General features: G+C 44.2%; 1 protein-coding gene across 1 annotated transcript in view; it reads right to left on the reverse strand.

Moving 5' to 3' along the window:
• LOC308292107 (digestive cysteine proteinase 1) overlaps positions 1 to 12,262 on the reverse strand; it is a 28,549-nt gene continuing 16,287 nt past the window's right edge. Inside the window, exons 9-11 of the mRNA XM_080734357.1 lie at positions 5,914 to 6,075; positions 1,315 to 1,504; positions 1 to 380 (exon numbers count right to left, since the gene is read on the reverse strand). Coding sequence (XP_080590483.1) covers positions 193 to 380; positions 1,315 to 1,504; positions 5,914 to 6,075 — 540 coding nt within the window. The 3' untranslated portion in view covers positions 1 to 192. The remainder of the gene's footprint in view (positions 381 to 1,314; positions 1,505 to 5,913; positions 6,076 to 12,262) is intronic.

Here is a 12,262-nt window from a genome sequence, read left to right on the forward strand (position 1 = left end):
TGGACATACAAGATTTTCACCCGACAACAACGATATCTGAACTGTCACTGGAGTAGCGGGAACGCCGCCGTCGCCCCCTGCAATGTTGTGGCCCTCAGCTTGGTACCCTAGACATGATTCAATGTTGTGGCCCTCAGCTTGGTACCCTAGACATAATTCGGCCCTTGGGGAAAACTAATTGGGGACCCTGATCTATGCCAACGTGACGTAGGTAGCGTCGGTGGCGACGCCACAGTTGTTGTCCTTCATGGACATGAGGATGTAGCCGTCGTTGCCCCAGTACGTGGACCAGGAGTTCTTCACCAGCCAGTAGGGCTCTCCTTTCAGGGTGCCGTACCCCACCGCCAGCACCGCGTGGTCCAAGTCATCAGCTTTGTTGCCTGCAAAACACAGAGACCATACATGTCACATCACTGAGAGCACCGGTGGGAGGTGGAGGTTTACTTTATTTTCTATATCAGGTTGTACTTCTTTTTTACCCATTCAGAACGGGTACACAGTATTGTGTATTATTATTTTATGCTTTAACTATTGAAAAATAGCAGATATACAAGCTCACAGCGCGGCACCGAGTGCCGCGTTGCGAGCTTGTAGATCTGCCTTTTGAATCCTTCTAAGATTTTTTGAACAACCCTGAAAAGGTCCTTTTCACTTAAATAGAGCCCTTTGCACACAGGTGCGTTTATCCTCACGGATAAAACGGACAATTTCATTTTTTTAAAAGAAAACAATGATTCTCTACGACCTCATGCACACTGGATCCGAATTAGCCGTCCGACGAGTGGCTGCGGCCGTGCGTTTTTTTCTCGATCGAACCCAGTTCGATTTGTGCGTCTTGTCGCATGCGGTAAAAAACTCATCACTCCTTTTATGACTCCTTTTGGGATCTGCAGCGCCGATTCCGCACAGCATTGCACACCAAATCCAATGCGTTTTATTCATGCAGCAAATGAAAAAAACGCAACTGTCCTGTGTGCAAAGGGATTTTGTCTGTTCTTGAGAGACTACTATGTCAGTGGTTCTCAAACTTTTTCATGTGAAGGACCCCCAAAATGATATGTATTTGGCCACGGACCCCCATCTCAAAATATCTAGTTCCAGGGACCACCAAGAAGCAAAATTTGAATTACAAACGTTCACTTTGAAAATACATATATTCAAAGATTTGCACACATTTTCGCGACTTTTGTCAAAAATAGCAGATCTACAAGCTCGCAGCGCGGCACTCGGTGCCGTGCTGTGAGCTTGTATATCTGATATTTTTCACTGGTTAAAGCATTCAATAATTCTAGGCCTAAATGGGTTTTAACTCACCACACGCTGGTTCATAGTAGACTCCGTTGCTGTAGAAGACAAAGGATCGATGCGAGGCATCGATGCTGACCGCCACGGGTCCATTCTTGAAGAGGGCCAACTTGAGGGCCTCCGCGTCGCCAGAGGTGACGTTGGTGTAGCTTTTGATACGGGCGGTCAGCTGAGACTCGTTCATGTGGCACAGTCCGTTCTGGGGATGGGACCATAGGAACATTTGATGGAGAGTGAAAACAGTATTAGTCAGGGGATATCTTAAAAAGTCCTGGAATAAATTCCTTACCAAAACATTTCTTCACCAATGTGTTTGTAAAGGTGTCTAGCAACACATCTCACAAAGACTGAAATTCCCGTTCCCTAGGAGAATCAGTTACAGCTGATGAAAGTTGGGGTCCCATTAAATTAACTATACAGGATAAAACACACCAAAATAAATATGCTTTAAGTAGCATGTGAGGGGTCAAACTAGGGGTTTTTCATGATTCTGAATCCATTGCAAGCATTTGTTTTGCACAAAAAACATTCCTTGGGCTAAAAACGCCCCCACAAAAATATGGTTTAGTGATGAGTCATCACTTTTAAAAGTTTTGGGGGAGCCACCTTCTCGCCCCCCTAGTGGCGAAAAAAAGAACCTCTGGGAACTCAGATTGCCTTTACCCCAACGAATGTGTTTTTGTGCAAAACAAATGGTTGCAATGGATTCAGAATCATGGAAAACCCCTAGTTTGTCCCCTTACATGCTACTTAAAGCATATTTATTTTGGTGTGTTTTATCCTGTTTAGTTAATTTAATGGGATCCCAACTTTCAGCAGCTGTCACGGATTCTCCTAGGGAAACTGAATTTCAGTCTTTGTGAGATGTGTTACTAGACACCTTTACAAACACATTGGTGAAAGATTTTTTTGGTAAGGAATTTATTCCAGGATATTACACTATTTCTGAAGATATCCCCCGACTATAATATGTATATAATAGGGCATTAACGAAAAAGTCAACAAGTCGACTGAGTCGACTTCATTACACAAGTCGACTCCCACCAGAGAAAGTCGAAGTTGAAAAAATAAAATACCTTTGTATTTTTTTCTATCATCATTTTTGCTCCATGTGTGCGTCTGAAGAACGCAATGATCAAATATTACAGTGCTACATTACATTTGGTATAACAAGGTTATATTTTCACAATTTCTGCCTCTAATATTTGACAATTTGGAGTTTTGGACAATGTTTAATTTGTCATTTTAGAGGTATTAAAAAGTCCTTAAATTGTCACTTTAGAAATGTGAAGATACCCTCTGTACACTTAAACTTTGTTGGTTTGTTTACAGTTGAGTGAGATACAATTTTGCACATTAAGTTAATCATCTGGGGACCCCCAAAATAATTGGGGGGGTCGTGTGTGATGTGATGACGTCATCAAACGATAAAGTCGACTTTCAACTCAACTTTTTACTGAGTCGAGTCGACTTGCAAAAATAACAAGTCGTTAATGCCCTAGTTAGTATATAATAAGTACCTTTTACCAATTCTAGAGGGTTTAAATGGTATCGGATATGCAGCTCGGCAAATAAATGGTGATTTTGATCCCAGTGCATGACGGAGGACAATATCACGATAAATTAAAACTCCAGAATATGATTATCGTGAGTGTCTTTTTATCACGATAACTCGAAAGTGAAACACACATTTAAAACATGTACACAGAACACATCGCTAATCCCAACAGGAAGGTACAAGCTGACATAGTTACAGTCACAGTATCACCCAAACCTAATGATACATTCTTCCTGAACATAGATTAGTAAGCAAGTGCGTACAAAACCAAAAGAATGTATTTAGGAAACACGTCTGGAGCCTTTCCTCTGACCGTGGCAGGTTTTGCTGACTGGCCTTGTTAATGGTAGGGCTGTCACAATTATTACATAATCGTCTAATCGCAAATTATTTGACATAATCGCGATTATTTTTCATAATCGTTTCCTTTTTTTTTAAGTAAAAAATAGTGGAAATAGCAGATCTACAAGCTCACAACGCTACGCGATGCGACACGTTGTGAGCTTGTAGATCGGCTATTTCCACTATCAATGTTCTTTTTTAAGTATAAAGTTGTCAAATATGTCAGTAATTGCTTTTTATATTTAGGTTATGCGTCATATCTGCCATGTGCAACTTCAAAGCCTACAAGCCAAACAAATGTAATTGTCAACGACAAAAACACAATTAAATTGTTAATCGCAATTATTTGAGTGACAATTAACTCTTATCCTGCCAGATTATTTATTTATTTATTGGGTCTGGTGCCATCAAAAAGCGGCTTACCTTTGCAATGTTATAGTAGATTGATAGACTTTTTTTTTTTTTTTTTGCCTTTCATGCCTGCCTGGTCTGCACCTTCACAGACCAGGCAGCAGAGGGCGGCGTAATGCCATTAATGTGAATTTGGCCGTTCCGTCTTGCCATAGATTGGGAACACACATTGTACACAAAGCCCCAGGGCCAGAGAAAATCAACACGGAAGAGAATTGGTGTCCGACTCTCCGTTGATGTTAACGCATAATGGATTTTTAAGACCATCACTGCTCGCCATGTGATTACAGTACACGGCGGCGCGACCCCTCATCAGCTTAAGGACATCAACAAGGTAAACGAACGAACGGCTGTATTGGCGCGCCTCACTCTCTAGAATTGGGGCGAACAGGAACGTCCAAAGCAGTATAAGAGTTAAGCGTCATGTAAAATGCCATAATCGTGACGGCCCTAATTAATGGTGTCTTTATGTTATGAGTATACAGAATACACACACTCCAAATGGTAAATGCACTACTTCACATTTACAAACACAAACACGTGAAGTGATATGATATGCGGTAGACATTCACACCCCCCTTAGTGATGGCAACCATGGAAAGCACCCAAGGGTTCAGTGTCTGGCTCAAAAACACTGCAACCTGCAGCTGGGTTTAAACCAGAACATTCCTGGTAGCAGTTTTATTCATCAGTCTAGGCCTAAATGAACAGGCTTAAACCAGAACATTCCTGGTAGCAGTTTTATTCATCAGTCTAGGCCTGAATGAACAGGCTTAAACCAGAACATTCCTGGTAGCAGTTTTATTCATCAGTCTAGGCCTGAATGAACAGGTTTAAACCAGGACATTCCTGGTAGCAGTTTTATTCATCAGTCTAGGCCTAAATGAACAGGCTTAAACCAGGACATTCCTGGTAGCAGTTTTATTCATCAATCTAGGCCTGAATGAACAGGTTTAAACCAGAACATTCCTGGTAGCAGTTTTATTCATCAAACTAGACCTGAATGAACAGGCTTAAACCAGAACATTCCTGGTAGCAGTTTTATTCATCAGTCTAGACCTGAATGAACAGGCTTAAACCAGAACATTCCTGGTAGCAGTTTTATTCATCATTCTAGACCTGAATGAACAGGCTTAAACCAGAACATTCCTGGTAGCAGTTTTATTCATCAGTCTAGGCCTGAATGAACAGGCTTATCTAGTCATTGCTGTCTCCCATTAAGATCATGTGACTGGGAGCACCGTTATGGAAATGTTCCAACCCTCAAAAGCTCAGGGGAGTACAGTAAACAAAACAATACCATTTGCACGTTTGAAAACAGTGCCTGCAGTGAAGATTTGCATTAAACCAATGGTGAAATAAAGTCTATGGACTCAGTGAAATTGTTGACTTCTGAAGGCTCATGCTGCATGAGTTGTATTGGGAGTCATTTTATGGAAATGTGTTGTTGTTTTAGATCCGTAACTTTAACCCTATTTATTAAGTGGAACGGGGCTCTATACCAAATCAGCTCTTTTTTCCCCCTCTACACCAAAACTCATAAGAAATAGCAGATCTACAAGCTCCCTACACGTCATATTGCGACAGGTTGTGAGCTTGTAGATCTGTCGTTTTTGCCCAAAAAAAACTCATGTACTAAAAGTACAGCTCACCTTTGACTCGTATTGGAGAAATAATAATAATATTAACGTTTCCACAGGCATGAGGAACTGTATGTAGATCATGCCATAAATTGTTCCCCCACTAAAATGACAATTTTATCAGGCATCTCACTAGGGCATTCACCAAATATTCGAAAATTCGAATATTCGAATATCAAAGTCACTATTCGACGTTGTTCAACGAAGTCGAATATTTGCTTATTTTAATTTTTTTATTGTTTTCTCTTTAAAAAATATATAGTTTATAAAGCTTGGCTAGATAGGAAGTCATAAGAATGAGTTGTCAATTTGTTAATGCTCTATACCAGGGGTTTTCAGACCTTTTTAGGCCGTGACCCCCAAAATAAACATATTTGAACTGGGGACCCCCACCCTGACAAGCACTTGGAATCGTAGGTATTACATGTAATGTGACTCGGTTCCGCAGATAAATATTGTGAAAATAGCAGATCTACATGCTCACAACGCCTCGCAACGCGAGGCGTTGTGAGCATGTAGTTCGGCTATTTTCACAATGTTCACCTCTTGCTTACTTAATATTTGACAGTTTGGCCAGTCCTGTCGAATATTCGAATACTTTGAGGTCGAATAATTCAAATACTAAAAATCACTATTCGTGAATGCCCTACATCTCACCATCCCCATGTAGGCTCCATAGGTTTCCATTGTTGCAATGCCTCCATGTTTCATGATCCATTCGTAGGCTCTCCACTCCTCTCCTCCGTCACATCCGTTGTTCCCAAAGCCCCAGGAACAGTCCACCAGCACCTGCTGAGACAGCACCTGGAGAACACCAGTCTGTAGGGAGGAGAACACATTAAGGAACAGTCCACCAGCACCTGCTGAGACAGCACCTGGAGAACACCAGTCTGTAGGGAGGAGAACACATTAAGGAACAGTCCACCAGAACCTGCTGAGACAGCACCTGGAGAACACCAGTCTGTAGGGGAACAGAACACATTAAGGAACAGTCCACCAGCACCTGCTGAGACAGCACCTGGAGAACACCAGTCTGTAGGGGAACAGAACACATTAAGGAACAGTCCACCAGCACCTGCTGAGACAGCACCTGGAGAACACCAGTCTGCAGGGGAACAGAACACATTAAGGAACAGTCCACCAGCACCTGCTGAGACAGCACCTGGAGAACACCAGTCTGTAGGGGAACAGAACACATTAAGGAACAGTCCACCAGCACCTGCTGAGACAGCACCTGGAGAACACCAGTCTGGAGGGGAACAGAACACATTAAGGAACAGTCCACCAGCACCTGCTGAGACAGCACCTGGAGAACACCAGTCTGCAGGGGAACAGAACACATTAAGGAACAGTCCACCAGCACCTGCTGAGACAGCACCTGGAGAACACCAGTCTGTAGGGGAACAGAACACATTAAGGAACAGTCCACCAGCACCTGCTGAGACAGCACCTGGAGAACACCAGTCTGTAGGGGAACAGAACACATTAAGGAACAGTCCACCAGCACCTGCTGAGACAGCACCTGGAGAACACCAGTCTGTAGGGGAACAGAACACATTAAGGAACAGTCCACCAGAACCTGCTGAGACAGCACCTGGAGAACACCAGTCTGTAGGGGAACAGAACACATTAAGGAACAGTCCACCAGAACCTGCTGAGACAGCACCTGGAGAACACCAGTCTGCAGGGGAACAGAACACATTAAGGAACAGTCCACCAGCACCTGCTGAGACAGCACCTGGAGAACGCCAGTCTGTAGGGGAACAGAACACATTAAGGAACAGTCCACCAGCACCTGCTGAGACAGCACCTGGAGAACGCCTGTCTGCAGGGGAAGAGAACACATTAAGGAACAGTCCACCAGCACCTGCTGAGACAGCACCTGGAGAACACCAGTCTGTAGGGGAACAGAACACATTAAGGAACAGTCCACCAGCACCTGCTGAGACAGCACCTGGAGAACACCAGTCTGTAGGGGAACAGAACACATTAAGGAACAGTCCACCAGCACCTGCTGAGACAGCACCTGGAGAACACCAGTCTGTAGGGGAACAGAACACATTAAGGAACAGTCCACCAGAACCTGCTGAGACAGCACCTGGAGAACACCAGTCTGCAGGGGAACAGAACACATTAAGGAACAGTCCACCAGCACCTGCTGAGACAGCACCTGGAGAACACCAGTCTGTAGGGGAACAGAACACATTAAGGAACAGTCCACCAGCACCTGCTGAGACAGCACCTGGAGAACACCAGTCTGCAGGGGAACAGAACACATTAAGGAACAGTCCACCAGAACCTGCTGAGACAGCACCTGGAGAACGCCTGTCTGCAGGGGAACAGAACACATTTTACCCACACATTATTCATTTGGTCATGCACGGCAAGAACTCCAGGAAGTACACTACGTTTCCTCCGTAAAAGAAACGCCCATGATTTCGGGCTAGTCCCAGTTGTCCGACGTCCCAGTTGGGCGAACAGACTGTAAAGCAAGCGATCTTCATCCCATTCATGCGTTTATCGTGCGCTCTTCGCGGGCACTCGCGCGCGAAGAGCAGGACCAAGGTCCGCTGGCCTTCGCGCCGCTTGCAATGTCGTGGACAATAATTACTGTCTGTTCGCCCAACTGGGACGTCGGACAACTGGGATTTTCCCATGATTTCACCACCCTCTCAGCATCATTGTGATACTGCATAAGGCCCAAAAGTACCAAAACAAGCATATCGAATCCAGAATTTCCTTTTAGATGACACAGCCAGAAAGGCAAGATAAAGAAAAGGGTTTAGACCAGGGGTCTTCAACGTTTTCAGGCCAAGGACCCCTTAGTTGAGAGAGAGATGAAGCAGGGACCCCCCACAACCTTTTCATAGATTTCATATTATGTCATCGTTTGACAGCACAATCACTGTCAATACTTAAAATAACGTTTATTAAGTATTGACAGTTCAAGTGGTTAAATATCTAAAACCTCTTTGCCAAAAATAGCCGATCTACAAGCTGAGCTTGTAGATCGGCTATTTTTGGCAAAAGTTCTCAGAATAAGGACACTAGGGTTCAAATGATTAATATAAAAAAGGAGAAAAAGGTTTCTAGGATTTGGAGGACCCCCGGTCTATAGTAACTCTGGGAAACCCCCTAGGGGTCCCGGACCCCCTGCTGAAGACCCCTGGTTTAGACCCTAAAATGAAGCAAAGGGTCGTACAAAAAGAAAAGGACAACCACACTGTAAAACAAACAACTAGAAAGCTCACCAGGCTCAGCATGAACCCATTGAGACAGTCTGAATGGGATCTACTTAAAGGAACATCCCCACACCAGCTGTTGTCTCCAGGTTGCTAGGATGGGATCTACTTAAAGGAACATCCCCACACCAGCTGTTGTCTCCAGGTTGCTAGGATGGGATCTACTTAAAGGAACATCCCCACACCAGCTGTTGTCTCCAGGTTGCTAGGATGGGATCTACTTAAAGGAACATCCCCACACCAGCTGTTGTCTCCAGGTTGCTAGGATGGGATCTACTTAAAGGAACATCCCCACACCAGCTGTTGTCTCCAGGTTGCTAGGATGGGATCTACTTAAAGGAACATCTCCACACCAGCTGTTGTCTCCAGGTTGCTAGGATGGGATCTACTTAAAGGAACATCCCCACACCAGCTGTTGTCTCCAGGTTGCTAGGATGGGATCTACTTAAAGGAACATCCCCACACCAGCTGTTGTCTCCAGGTTGCTAGGTGGATGCTGTGAGGATCTACTTAAAGGAACATCCCCACACCAGCTGTTGTCTCCAGGTTGCTAGGTGGACGCTGTGAGGTCGGGGGAAGGGAACGCTAGGTTCCCGAGGGGGGGGGGGGGGGGGGGGGGAGCGACTGTTTATTTGTGCCGCTGCACAGTGCACTGCACACACGCTGGCTTCCTCTGCACCGGCCAAGTTACAAACAGTGGCGTCAGTTCAGAAAAAGCTACGGTATGGCAAGTGGCAACATGACTGGTGTCTTGAACGCATGCCTTCAGGCATGATTCATTTATTTTGAGAAGTAAATCTTCTTTTTTCCCCCCCGTTTCTACGTTTTTTTTAGGCTGGATATGGCAGCCTGGAACGGTTGTTCAAGTGCAGCTAAACTTGGCATGTTAGTAAACGTGCCACAATTAACAATAATGCATTGCTCCTGTGCAGCTGACCTGCGGAACCTGGGAATATACCATTCTGTCAAGATGAATAAAAATGTGGAGAATATAATTAATTATAATACCTTGTTGAAGTGACCATTTTGTAAAGTTTTGCATTTGTAGTTATTTTACTGTAATTTAACATAATAACCAGCACAGATAGACAAAGAGACATTCATGTATTTATATTTAAAAGTAACTTTTATTTTCCCCCTGGACCCAGGGTATGGCAGCTGCATACCCCTGCCATACCCAATTGACGCCCCTGGTTACAAACACCAACCACTGTGGCTTCACGTGGAACACCTGTTCTGATCCAAGACTATACTCATTACTCAGCAACTCACTGTTAGTCAGGGAATATTAATAAAAACCTGGGAATAAATTCCTTACCAAACAATTTCTTCACCAATGTGTTCGTAAAGGTGTCTAGTAACACATCTAACAAAGATTGAAATTCAACATCCCTAGGAAAATCTTTGACAGCTAGGGTAAATTATTGGTCTCATTCACTCACTATACACTGTACTATAAGGGAAAAAATGACTCCCAAAAAATATGCTTTAAGTGGGATGTGAGGGGTCTAACTAGGTGTTTTTAATTATTCTGAATCCATTGCAAGCATTTGTTTTGCACGGAAAACATTCATTGGGCTAAAAACAATAAATAAAAATGATGGTTTAGTGATGAGTCATCACTTCTCACAGTGGCTTGCAATGGATTCAGAATAATTAAACACACCTAGTTAGACCCCTCACATTCCACTTAAAGCATATTTTTTGGGAGTAATTTTTTCCCTTATAGTACAGTGTATAGTAAGTGAATGAGACCCAGAATTACCCTAGCTGTCAAAGATTTTCCAAGGGATGTTGAATTTCAATCTTTGTTAGATATGTTACTAGACACCTTTACGAACACATTGGAGAAGAAATCGTTTGGTAAGGAATTTATTCCCAGATTTGACAGATGTTCTGCTAATATTCCCTGACTATGTCACTGATGAACTGTCTCCATCCCAGGGGCGTCAATTGGGTATGGCAGGGGTATGCAGCCGCCATACCCTGGGTCCAGGGGGGGGAAATAAAAGTTATAAATAAATATAAATCCATGAATGTCTCTTTGTCTATCTGTTCTAGTTACAAATGCTACAAACTACAAAAGCAAAACTTTACAAAATGGTCACTTTAACAAGGTATTATAGGCCTTATTCTCCCCATCTTGACAGAATGGTATATTCCCAGGTTCCGCAGGTCAGCTGCACACACAGGAGCAATGCATTATTGTTAATTGTGGCACGTTTACTAACATGACAAGTTTAGCTGCACTTGAACAACCGTTCCAGGCTACCATATCCAGCCCAAGAAACCATAGAAACCTGTGTAAAAAACGTATTATTAAAAAAAAATCCAGACATTGTGAAAATAGCCGATCTACATGCTCACAACGCCTCACACTGCGAGGCGTCGTGAGCATGTAGATCTGCTATTTTCACAATAGAACCGTGTTATACAAAACGTAATGCCTGTTTTCCATGAGGACTCCAAATCTTTGCCATACCCTAGCTTTTGCTGAACTGACGCCACTGTCTCCATCCACCACTTACTGTCATGCTGTACATCAGGGTTTCTCAAAGTGGGTGCCGTGGCACCCTAGGGTGCTCTGATGACAGTCCAGGGGTGCCCCGGAATAATCTGATAACATTTGGAATTCATCAATATCACTTCAGTAAAACAGACCCGAGTTGCACTGTCCTCCAGTTCTTTTTCCATCTACGTCCAACTAACTCTCTTCGCCAAAAATAGCAGATCTACAAGCTCACAACGCGTCACGTTGGGACACATTGTGAGCTTGTAGATCGGCGATTTTTGGTGAACCTTCCCCCAGAATATAGGATACTGGGGTTCAAGTGGTTAAACGTCAAGTATGAAAAGGTCATTTGTGTGAGTCATGACCGAAAGTATAAGGTCACGTGTGCAAGCAGCCGAAATGGGTTTCCTCAGACGGGTGGCTGGTATCTCCCTTAGAGATAGGGTGAGAAGTTCAGTCACCCGAGAGAGACTTGGAGTAGAACCGCTGCTCCTACACATCTAGTACGGATGCCCCCCGAGCGCCTTCCTAGGAAGGTCCTCGATGCACGTCCCACTGGGAGGAGACCCCGTGGCAGACCAAAGACCAGATGGAGGGATTATATCTCCAAACTGGCCTGGGAACGCCTCGGTATACTCCCTGAGGGAGTGGAGGAAGTTGCTCGGGATAAGGAAATCTGGAGGTCTCAGTTGGAACTGTTACCCCCGCGACCCGATTCCAGATATTAAGCTGTTGAAGATGGATGGATGGATGGATGGACCCTTTTAGTGACCGGTGACCACAGCATTTCCCTTAACGTTTTCCATCCCCTGCTTTACACTACACTACAGCGGGTCAATTTAACTCATTAGAGAGATCGTCCTAATCAGCCATCAAATGGGTGACTATACTGGTCCACACCGCGGGACAAAATCAGTCAAGTGAATAAGAAGGCAGGAGAAACTGGTTACTTCGCTTCACTAAACTGTATATTCAACCTGTCCAAGGTAACCAGGCAACATGGGGAATGGAATGCCATTGTGCCCAGAGGTCCATAGAATGGATTCAAGGGGAGCCATTCTCTTCCCATCACACAAACTGTCACAAGCCGCTCCTCCACTCCTCCCCTGCTTTGAAGTAAGCAGAGGGTCGCTCGGGTACAGGGGTGTCACACCAAATTCTGGGCCCTGGGTACAAGGATTCACTGCGGGCCCCCGCACAATTATTTTGTGCTTTAACTATTGAAAAATAGCAGATCTACAAGCTCACAGCG

Source organism: Nannobrachium achirus (assembly GCF_963921795.1).
Source record: "Nannobrachium achirus genome assembly, chromosome: 10".
Classification (NCBI taxonomy): domain Eukaryota; kingdom Metazoa; phylum Chordata; class Actinopteri; order Myctophiformes; family Myctophidae; genus Nannobrachium; species Nannobrachium achirus.